Source organism: Hippocampus comes, unplaced genomic scaffold (genome assembly GCF_001891065.2).
Source record: "Hippocampus comes isolate QL1 unplaced genomic scaffold, H_comes_QL1_v1.1 scaffold229, whole genome shotgun sequence".
Taxonomy (NCBI): Eukaryota; Metazoa; Chordata; class Actinopteri; order Syngnathiformes; family Syngnathidae; genus Hippocampus; species Hippocampus comes.
The window spans coordinates 17,802-29,298 of record NW_017806060.1 but is presented as its reverse complement, the minus strand read 5'-3'; the positions used below and the strand labels follow the sequence as shown (position 1 = coordinate 29,298).

Below are 11,497 nucleotides of genomic sequence, written 5' to 3'. Positions count from 1 at the left end.
CCCCCCCCCTCCAGGCAGGGCTAGATTGCACCTCCACTCGTGTGCAGCACATGTTCTGGCCAGATAAAGTCAACAATTTGCACGTGCAAAATGAAATTCTTAATTAGAAAAGGCGCGTGCCCGTGCATGGTCGCGCGCGCGCGCACACACACACACGCACACACACACACATACACACGCTCCCTCGCTCCTGTTCCAAGCCTCCCGGTTGATACGCTCACGCGCTCGCACACAAGAAGTGAATTCTTGCGTGCGCGTGTGTTCGCCAAGTCTTTTGTCTTAAGGCAGCGCGCATGTTCAAACACGTGATCGCTTCTTTTCTTCTTTTTTGAGGGTGCCGCTTTTTTTTTTTCCCCCTCGAGTTGCCAAAGTTGCAGACAAGTAAGCGCAAGACGATGTTTTGATGTTTGGATTTGCGTTTGAGGTTTTCTTTTTTTTTTTTTTTTAATCCACCTCCAGCTCGCTCCGGGGCTCGGCTCCCCCTGCGAGGCCACGAAGCCGTTAAACGGGTCCGACGGGCGGCTTCAATCCCGGGAGGCCTCACCTCGTCCCGGTTCTACCGAAAGTTCCGAATTGAAAAAAAAAGAATTGAAGAAAAAGAAAGAAACAAAAAAGAAAAAAAACTGGGGGAGCTGCTTCCGAGCTTGTTTTAGATGTCAATTTCGCGCCTTGGTTCAAGAATTGTGCGCTAAAAGCATGAAATGAGACAGATTGTCTTTTTTTTTATTGGCTTCTTCTCTTTGCCGGTGTTAACAAAGAGGTGTCAATCTTCTATAGATACATGACATTAGATCTTTTGATGACTTTTTTTTTGTTGTTCCTTCGTTAGAAAATACACATTCAAATTAAATTAGAAAATACAAGGGAATCAAATGCGAAGTGAAAGCATTTTACCTTTCGAGACGTTGCGGATAGAACCCGTAATGCGCCAATCGATCGAGGGGAGGGTGAGAACAATAATAACAGTTGATCAGTAACAAATCAACACAAATCAGCATTGAAATGCACACAATAAATAAAGTTAAAGGCCTCCTTATTGTGTTCTCTTCGTTTTCTTCTCGCGGGCTGCCGTATAAACATTTACATTTCTTACAATCCTCGCGCGAGCGGAAAAGTCCTTTCCGCTTTGGCCGCGGCGCGACTTCTTCTGTACATGCAAAGGAGTCAGTCTTGCTTTTCGTTGCCGCCGCCGCCGCCGCCGCTTTAAACCTCGACATGCGCTCGCGATTACATGGCAGCGGCGTGCGCGGACGAGTAGGGCGACACGGAGGCCGGCGGCAGGAAGGCGCGCGCGGCCGCGGCGGCTGCGGCCGCCGCCGACTTCTCCGTGGGGCCCAGCAGCGCGTCCGACGGCAGCGGCAAGCCCTTCAGCTGCTCCGTGTCGCCCAGGTAGGGCAGCGGGAACACGTAGCGGTCCTTCTTGAGCAGGTTCTTGGGCTTGCGCCGCGGCCGGTACTTGTAGTCCGGGTGCTCCTTCATGTGCTGCGCGCGCAGCCGCTTGGCCTCGTCGATGTACGGCCGCTTCTCGGCCTCGGACAGCAGCTTCCACTCGGCGCCCAGACGCTTGCTGATCTCCGAGTTGTGCATCTTGGGGTTCTCCTGGGCCATCTTCCGCCGCTGGCCCCGGGACCACACCATGAAGGCGTTCATTTAAACCTCGACATGCGCTCGCGATTACATGGCAGCGGCGTGCGCGGACGAGTAGGGGTCAATCCCAGTCTTGCTCATACCTGGAAAGAGGATGTAGGCCACGGGAGGCTGCAAGCTGGACGCGGACCAGGCGCTGCAGTTACACGGCACCACGTAGCCCGGGTTCGTGGGCGACGGGTGGGTGTGCGTGTGCGGGTGCGGGTGCTGCGTGGGCGCACAGCCGCCCAGCGCGCCGAAGGCGCCCGCGCCCTGGTAGCCCAGCGACGAGTAGGGCACACCGGCGGCGGCGGCGGCCAGGGCGTGCGGCACGTCGCCCATCTTCTGGCCGAAGCCCGCCGCCGCCGCGTCCAGGAAGGACGAGTACGAGTTGTGCATCTTGGGGTTCTCCTGGGCCATCTTCCGCCGCTGGCCCCGGGACCACACCATGAAGGCGTTCATGGGTCTCTTGATATGGTCGGCCGGCTTGGACATGGCTGCCTGTCGTGAGTGCCGGCGGGAGCCAAAGTTACGGGAGGGGGGCGGAAGCGCGGGGAGGGGGAAAAAAGGGCGAGGACGAAGGGGCGAAGAAAAAAAAAAAAGAAAGAAAAAGAAAAGTTGCTATCTGGAGTTCACCTGCTGCTGGGAAAATGCGAGATAGCTGCAGGCATGCCGCGCGTCTCGCTCGATTGGCAAACAAAAAGGGGGGAAAAGTGCAAAAAAGGGGAGACAAAACGCAGTCAACATCCAAGGAGAGCGCGCGCACAAAAAGTCCACCGACGCGAGCATGCACGTGGGAAGAAAAGAAGCAGAATCCACAAGAAAAGGGGAACGCAACAAAGTCTCCTTCCTCCCTTCTGTCCTTCTTTCTCTCTAACTCTCTCCCTCTCTCGCTCTTCCTCTTCTTCCGAGTCTTCTTTTTTTTTTTTGGTTGTTGTTGTGGTGTTGTTTGCCGTTCGTCGGTGCGCTTGGTGGCTTTCTCCGTCGAGCTGCACCATCTGGCGCGCCTTGCAAATGAGCGCGCGACGCGCCGCGGACCGCGCCAAAAGCGGCCGAGTTCAAAGGCAGGGCTTGCTGCCGCGTCCTCGCACGCAACGTGACGTCACGCGCGGCGCAGCGCGGCGCGATGCGGTGCGGCCGCGAGGTGCGGCGAGGCGCGCGCCGCGGAGGAGGGACGCTGCCCGCCCTCACCTTCGTCGGGCGGTGTGCGCCACGTGCGCGCGCGCGCACGTTAATTGCGGGCAAAGTCAAACCCAGGAATAAATGCGGAACAACGAAAACAACAAAAAATGCTCATCGGTCGACCGAAACAAAACAAACAACAACAAAAACAAGACATCGATTAGAAACTTTGGCAATAATCCCATGAAAAAAAAATTCATCGCCCACAAAGAATAAGTCGATACTAAAAATTGTAATTATTCCACCCAAAAATGGCAAGAACGCTACAAAGAAAAATCCATGTAAATGAGACCAAGTCTCATCAAAATGTTTACACTTCCTAAATGTTTTAAAGGATTTTCTTAAAAACTAAAAAAAATCGAATAAAAAAAAACCCGAATGATTATATTTAAAAATCGTATTTTCAAAAATGTTCAAGAATCCTCCCAAAACATTTGATCAAAACAAAAATCGTCACCAAAAAGACAATGATGCAAAGAAAAATCATGTAAAAAAATGTCAGACAACAAAAGCCAAGATTATGATATCCCAAGTGTTTTGTTGGTCTATTAAAAAAAATCTACCTTTCACAAAAATGGAATAGTATTCAAACCACAAAAAAAATTACAATTGGAAAACAATTACTGTTCTTGTTTAAATAATAAATAAATAAAGAATAATTAAAAAAAAAATCCACCTAAAATTACAAACCCACCCAAAACTTGAACAGGCCTACCTCTACACAAAATAAGACACCACGAAACAGAATGGTTCTGTTCAAAACGAAATTTTATATATTTCTATATTTTTACAGGCAATTACTGGGGTTTTTCCTTTTGTAATGACCAGAGTTGCAATGTTTTGGCCAGGCTCAAACATTGTTGACTTCTCAAACGAAACTCAAAACAAGCTTCCCAACTCCCAACCAAAAGGTCCACTTGCATGCTTTTTCTCAAAATAAATTCGAAGAGTACACGCCAAGTCCAAAGAAGTCATTAGACTCATTTGTGCGCTTGAAGAAGTTAACCTTTCTTTTTGTAATTGAGTACAACATGTGCGTGATTACAAGCCATTACATCCTTTTCAAGGCGACCTATTCAAGCAGTTTCGGGCACAAGTGCAACCATGACTACAACAATTAGACGCGCCCAACGCATGCAAATGATGTGCTTTGGAAAGACTCCATCGAAGCACACTGGCTTTCTAAAAATAAAAGTAGAAGAATAATAAGAAGAATAATAGGAGTGATAATAGTAATAATAGTAATAATCATCAAGACATGGCTGCAGGATGCCCCCGGGGCCCCCACCGTGTGAAAAATGATACAAGACAGTCACATCAAGAGCTGCTGAAGCAAAAACTTCAAGGTGGGGAGAAGGAATCAAACAAACGTCATCATCATCGTCATCATCTGAATATTTGTCAGGAAAACTAATTTTGACTTTTGGGATGAATCGGGTCAGGATCATTTTTAGCGCTTTCTCTCTCTCTCCCTCTCTCGCTCTCTCTCTCTTGCTCGCTCTCTACGCGCATGCGTCAATAAGCAGGAAGATTTCTGTCGTTTAATCGGTGGGAATTTTAATTCAGGGGAGGGGGAAGAAGTGGAAGATGAAGAAGGCAAAAGTGGGGACGGGACGATCGGGCAGCGAGCGAGCGAGAGGCGACTTCGTCTTCCTGATGACGTGAAAGGCTCGCTGGGTTTATCGGCGCACGAGGTATTTTTTTTTCAAATATGTGTTCCGTGTTTTGCAAGTTGAGGTAAAAAAAAAAGAAAACAGGCAGCCATGACGTGGGATGGGACGATTGCGTTATTATTATCATGATTAATAAGATGGGGAGTTCTAATCGGATGGGGAGTTCGAAATTGAAGATATTGAAATGTAATTTATCCACCAAAAAAAATCCGATTTTTATTTGGTGATGTGCACGATTTTGTTGTTCACGGTTGTCATCAAACACGCTTGAAACGCACGAGTTGAATGACTCCCTTTTCCAAATGCAAGACACGTCGACATTTTCTTTTTAACATGACGCAATTGTTTTTTTTCCTCCTTTAAATTATGTTACGCGTGCTCTTGTGCTTTTGCTGGGATGATGATTTGATCCACACAGAGATTCAACACACACACACACACACACACACACACACACACTCACACACACACACACACACACACACACACACCAAATTAAAAACAAAAAGAAGTACTTGAAAAAATAAATTGAAGAGAAATACATGAGACACTCGATTGTTCCGATCTCTCCATGCCAACAGATGTCCAACATAAAAGCGCGGCTGCCGCGCGAGCGCGCACGCTCGGAGGTTGCGCGCGTCCGCTCCCGAGCCCAGCGTCACTGTCCGCGGTGCTGCGCCCCGCCCCCAGCAGCCGCCCAAACTCTCAGCAGTTTTCAATGTTTTCCTCCGTCTGAGCACATCACTCAAATATCACGAAAAACCTCCTGCGCGTGCGCGCGAGCGCACACGCAGGCAGAATCGCTCCAATGACGAATCTTATTTGACGCAGCTGCAGGAGAGAGATGAAATATGAGCACGTGACTTGCACTCTCCATATTCTGTGCGTCAGCAACAAGCATGATTATTTGACAGGAGATATACAAAGTCAACACACCCCTGTTTGGATGGCAGGACAAAAAACAAACAAAAAAAAAACAAAACAAAAAAAGTAATCATTTCCAAACTTTTTCCACCATCAGTGTGACCTGTAAGCTGTACAAGGTCACTGAAAATCACATTTGAATGTTTTAAGAAGGCAACTGGGATCATGTGGTTGCAAAAGTGTGCACACCCTCATCACGGGCAAGTTGTGTGTTCAGAATGAGCCAGTCCCATGATTTGAAAAAAAAAAAAATGTCGGTGCACATGTGCCGCCATCTCAAGGGCCTCTGATTAACCTCGAATAATTCTCTGCTGTTCTAGTAGGCTTTTCCTGCCCTTTTTTTTCATTTCCAGCAAAAGCCTGACATTGACACATTTTTTGGACTAATACACTAATTTGTATAACTCAATTATTCTCATTTGTGTGTGTGTGTGTGTGTGTATATATATATATATATATATATATATATAGAGAGAGAGAGAGAGAGAGAGAGAGAGAGAGAGAGAGAGAGAGAGAGAGAAAGCTCAAGGGCAACCCCGCAGGTAGCACGGGGACACTGCAATTTACTACAGTACAAGGTACAATTCAATTAATTCATCATAATTCCACAAATTTTCAATTCATTGTTACACCCCAGCCAGTGCAAAACTTAACTAATGGACGCACATTTATATGAGAGTTCATGCATATATATGAAAAAAATGTCAGGGGTTGTCAGGGGAGCGAGGGATGAGGAGAAGCAAAAGATGATAAGAGAAGAACATCAAAGAGCGCGCGGGTCCGCACGGCCCACATTCTACTATACAATTAGGATTAAAGGGGCCCAGCGGAGATCAGGTCTGATAAATGATCACAAAAGCCGAGACGATGTGACTCACCGCTGACCTTCATTAACAGGGAAGAAATTCATTGGAGAAAAACAAGGCAAGAAGAAGGAGCCACGTCGCGCTAGCACATTAGCGCTCTTCCTCTTCGTCCGCGACGATTCAGTGTTTTCAGAGAAGGTCCGACGTCAAGCATGAGTACAGTTGCAACTTATATTCAAAGTAGAAGTTTATTTTACATTTGCTTTGACAGTCGAGAATGTTCAACTGTCAGGCGGGAGCCATCGTTTCATTGAATAATGAACAGGCAATGAAGCGCAACGGCACAACTGTGGCCTTTTGCTGGATTGAACGGTGGTGATTTATGAGTCTGTCACGTTTGACCTCAGCTAGTGATACCAACGTAAGGTGACTTAGTGTTTTTTTTTTTGTTTTTTTTTTTTTTAAAGGAGATGGGTGTAGGTCATCTGTTAAAAAATGTTCTTTTTACTTTTTGAGGTTCATTAATCCGGATGCAGGTTTTGGCATGCTACAACAGCAACGAATGTGCTATGTTAATAATGCTAACATTATATAGCTGGAATTGTTTCTTACAAGTTCCTTGTCGCAAAAATTGTCCGTCAGTGATTTCCTTTGTAATGACGTCAGTCTGCATGCATTGTTTTCGCTACACTGTGGCTTACATTTCAAAGGACACTCTGCCCAGAATTTGATGAAAATTCTATCCGACCGGCTGCTTGCACTTAGCAGCGTGAAATATGAAAGACAAAAAAAGAGAAAGGCTCACAAATTTTGCCCTGCTGGTTCGAAGTGGCGATTTTAGGGTCATTTTAGCCATTCGGGGGGGGTCTTTTTAGAGGTTTCATTTAGCAACATGACATTTGTTCATCCTAAGTAGACCCACAAAAAAGTCTCAAGAATCCATGCGTGAAATGACACTGCTATCTTGATTTGAACATTTTAGGGTCGCGTTAACCCTTCCCAAGTCTTTTAAAAGTTGCGGCCAAATTCGAAAATCCAGCTGCCAGAGTCAATTTCCCATAGCGGAATGAAATTTGGTCGACACATCGATCATGAGTAAATCCACGAGAAAGTCTGCAATTAGTTGTACACAGCAACATGAAATTTGGTAGGTTTGTCTATCATGAGTCGACTCAAGAATCTAAAAGGTTTCAAGAACCTGTGCCCAAAAGGACATAGGAAGTCGGCTATGATGGTTTGAGGCAGCCATCTTAGGTTAAATTTGACCATTTCCAAGTTTTGTAAAGTTGGGACCATTTTGGGAGGATTCAGTCCCTGCAAGCCTGTTTTATTGACATGACATTGACCCACAAAAAAAAAAGTCTCGGGAATTCATGCATGAAATGACACAGGAAAACTGCCATGTTGGTTTGAAGCAGCCATTTTTAAGACCACTTTAACCCTTTTCTTGAAAGTTGTGGCCTGTGTTGCTAGTTCAACACCCCGCAGTTCATTTCCAATTGCAACGTGAAATTGGGTAGACGTGTCTATCATGAGCAAACCCGCAAAAAAAAAGTCTCAAGAAGCAATTTCCGAAAAGACACGGGGAGTCAGCCATTTTGGTTTGAAGCGGCCATCTTGGGCTAATTTTGACCATTTCTAGGTCCTGAATAGTTGCAGCCCATTTCGAAAATTCAGCCGCCGCAGCCGCTTTCGCTTTGCAACATGGCCGAAGTGAAATCTGCTGTGTTGATTTTGAAGCGGCCAGCGTTCGCTCCATTTTCAAAGGTGAACTTGTCCTCCAGATATTGTCTGGTTGCCACCAAAATTGAACCACAAACACAAGACAAACGAGCGAGGCGAAATCTGTGGCGAATGATACTTTTCGTCAATGCTCGTGTCAAAAGCGAGCCATTCGTTATCAAGCTCGCGACCAAACGCAACTTTGCATCGGAGACCAAATGGGAACTTCTCCGTTCAATCGGATGAAAAATGTCCATCTTCTCAAGTTGAGCGGGCGCGTTATGACGCATGCGCATCCTTCATTGCTGTTTATTCACGCAGCTGAAAAGAGGAAATGAAGCCCGAGTCAGAAAAGTGGAGGGGTGGACTGAGATGGAAAGTCTTTCTTGTAGGATGTCAAACAATGGGATTTTTTTTTTTTCTCGACATACAATACCGCGCGGGTGCGCGCGCACGCACACACACCGGAGGCCACCAACTCGTCCTCTCATTGCAGCGCGTGCGCGTCGCGTGCGAGTGGAAATAGGCCGGGCAACAATTAATTTGCGAGTGAATTGAGGCAGGATCTATTACCTCTCTCTCTGCTTCTATTGCTCTAATGGAAAATCTATTTGGCTTGCCTTTTGTGTCCAATATAATTTAATGCCCCCTTTTATTAATGGCCTGAAATAATTATGGCGGGGGTCCCTTTTGTGATTCTTGAGTATGTTTCATTTAATTGTGTAATAAATGTCTAATCGGCAGCGCCATCTGAAGCCATTATGGCCGCTAAAATTAACAATTACGCCACAAATGTCTCGGTGAATGCATTGTTGGGGTCGGGGGTTGGGGGTTGGAAGGGGTGGGGGGTCTATAGAAATGGCTGCTGATAACAAGACACGTATAAATCATTCATGAGAATTTTCTCACAGAGAGTGAGAGATAGTGGATAGAAAGAGCGCAGGAAGAAAAGAGGAGAAGAAAGAGTCCATTCAGAGAAGGGGATGGACTCGGAGTCTTTCTTTCTTGCTATCGTTTGCCCCTTAATTTTTTTTTTTTTAGGGGAGGGGTTGGGGGAACTTAAGTGATAGCTTTCACCGCAACGCGATACAAACACCTGGCAGGGCCTCCGCCAAGGCCCCCGGGCTGCCTCTAAGCCGCGTGGCGGCTGACCCGAGGCAATTAAAGAGGCGTCACACTCGCTCGGCCTGCAGGACTTGTTTTCTTTGGACTCATTTCATGGTGGGCCTGCCGCCGCCGTCTTCATCATCATCGTCATCATCGTCTCCCTCTCCTCTTCCTTCTCTGGCTAATGTGCTGCCATTGGTCGCGGCGAATCTATTTGATTTCAAAGTTCTTACGCAGTCGCCAAGAATGAAAAGGAAGGCGGTTCTGACGGGCACTCGGGCGTATGATGTAGAGCGGTATTACACTCTCGGGAAAATGTTGAATGGTTATGAGGGAAAAAAGGAGAAAGAAAAAAAGGAAATTTGGAGGAAAATATTGTGATTTTTTTTTTGTTGTGACAAAATTGTTTTAAAGAGAAAAGTTGCCTGTTTTAGCAAAAGAGTCATAACTTTGACAAACTGAGGATTGTACAGAAGAGAGACAGCGTCACTCATTAAAATGTTTTCTTTTTATAAAAACACCAGACTTTATTCAAGAGTACAAAAGGTTTTCCAGGAAAAGTTTGTCAATAAAAAAAAAAACATTTAATTATATGAAAGAAAATAAAATCATATAGCGTACAGTAGCATCCAAAAAATGGATGACCGTATAAAAAAAGAGAAAATATCCATTGCTAAGTTTGCACTTTTAAAAAAAAGTGACTTATTACTCGAAAATGTACAAAAAAAAGCAAATATTTTTCAGAAATAATTGTGTATTTTCAAGACTTTTTCAAGTGACCTTTTGATGAAATCGCAGCTCTTTTTCTCAAAAATGTACAAAAGATTTCTGGACAAAGGAAGACCATTATGCTTGAACATTTTTTTTCTGAAAATGTAGCCAACTTTTTACTCAAGTACAGCAAACTTTTGTTTCACCCACACACAAAGTAAAGTCTGTTCCTCAACAATAAACGAATTGTCTGAAAACCTTTTTTTTTCCCTGAAAATCTGCAACGTTGACACCATATAACTCACCCAAACGGCGCTCGGAAGTACAAACAAAGCCTCGCCTTCCTCACTCATGGCCGTCGGCCGCTTGAATAAACGTCATGATGTGATTTCACGCCGGCAAGAAAAGCAGACACGACCGCTTGTGAAGAATTGATGACGGCTTCTTTCAAGGAGGACGGCGGTAAAATTGGCCGTGAAATCCCGCGCGTGGAATTGAATTTGTTGGAAGCGCAAGGCGGAAGAAGAAGGTGTGAGGTGGCGCTGACAAAGACACTTTTGTCTTGTGCCACTTGTGGGGAAAAACACATGCATCCATTTGTTTTTTTTTTTAACTCTTATGTGTCATTCGGCATCAAACTGGACACATTTGACCGGTTTTTATTCTCATCCAAGTTTTTGCCCCCCAAAATATTGTTCTCTCTCAAAATTCCAGACAATTTCTCAAAAACGAGACTATTTCTGTCAGTGCTATTTTTCCCTAAAAAGTTATATGAGCTGTTTTAAAAAAGTCAATGAGTTGTATTCTCAGCAATATATATTTTTCTTTAAAAAAAAAAAAATCCACAAAATGGGACTTTTTTTTTCTTTTTCAAAAAAACATGTTTTTGGGGTACCGGTAGTTTTTTTCTGAAACCAGGGACATTTTCAAATGAAAACCTGATCAAGCTTTAGAACGTAAGACTTTTTTTCTCCCTAATAATACAGTTTTCCCTCATAAATAAATAAATAAAGGAAGATTTTGGAGGGTCATATTTGGCAGTCGCCACTGGTCCTACAAAAAGAAATAAATAAATACAATTCTTGCAATCCATGACATGGAACGTACACATCGTGTTGGTTGAACGCAATCAAGTTGCTTCGTCTGTCTCCTCCTTCTAAACGGGTCGTAGCGTCGCGACGGGCGCGTGCGCGATAACGGCACTCCGGTATCTTTATGACATTTAGTCACACGGCGTTGCTCTTTGTCTTGCAGGAGAGCAAAAGGCTATAATTGGAGCCATCATCTGCGGCTGAGAGGCTAAATGAGGGATCCCTCGACTCCGGGATTACCCCCCCCTCCTCACCCCCTCCAATTTTTTTTTTTATATTGGGAAGACGTACCCCAGCGCTAAGCTCCCGCCAGCGACACGTACTCCTCCAGCGCGGCCCTCTTTCACGTCCAAATGTGTCCTGTCAGGGAGGCTTAGCGCAAATCTACATAATCCCCTTTCATCGCAATTAAAGATAGCAGTGAACAATAAAATTGCTTGCTCTCTGGTTTGTTTCGTGCGGCTTTGAGGCGGCCAAAGGTGACGCGCGGCTGCCAATATATCCAACTTTTCCAGACACACATGACAAGTGAGTGCAAACGAGAGAACGAGAGCAAAAGCGCACCAACCGGCTGCTTGTGAAACGTCAAAAGCAACTCCAAATGGACGGGGAGAGTTCCTAATGTGCTGAATCCAAGTGTAAATATTGATACTTT

The 11,497-nt window shown here is 45.3% G+C and overlaps 1 protein-coding gene and 1 long non-coding RNA gene across 2 annotated transcripts; one reads left to right on the top strand and one right to left on the bottom strand.

Moving 5' to 3' along the window:
* Positions 1-1,227: 1,227 nt before the first annotated feature.
* Positions 1,228-2,678, bottom strand: LOC109529709 (transcription factor Sox-14-like). The gene is made up of 2 exons (XM_019893122.1): positions 2,032-2,678; positions 1,228-1,593 (listed from the first exon to the last, which is right to left on the bottom strand). The coding sequence occupies exons 1-2, from the start codon at positions 2,119-2,121 to the stop codon at positions 1,228-1,230; spliced, it is 456 nt and encodes a 151-aa protein (XP_019748681.1). The 5' UTR covers positions 2,122-2,678.
* A 1,427-nt stretch (positions 2,679-4,105) lies between these two features.
* Positions 4,106-11,275, top strand: LOC109529740 (uncharacterized). The gene is made up of 2 exons (XR_002170888.1): positions 4,106-4,502; positions 11,006-11,275. It is a non-coding gene; the product is annotated as an uncharacterized LOC109529740 (long non-coding RNA).
* The last annotated feature ends 222 nt before the right edge of the window (positions 11,276-11,497 follow it).

What these genes read in the sequence shown, in the direction of transcription:
- LOC109529709 (XM_019893122.1), bottom strand. Translation starts at nt 2,121, where the DNA reads ATGTCCAAGCCGGCCGACCATATCAAGAGACCCATGAACGCCTTCATG. An exon ending in GGAAGATGGCCCAGGAGAAC is followed by an intron (nt 1,594 to 2,031) that starts CCCAAGATGCAC and finishes GCCCAGGAGAAC; the next exon opens with CCCAAGATGCACAACTCGGA.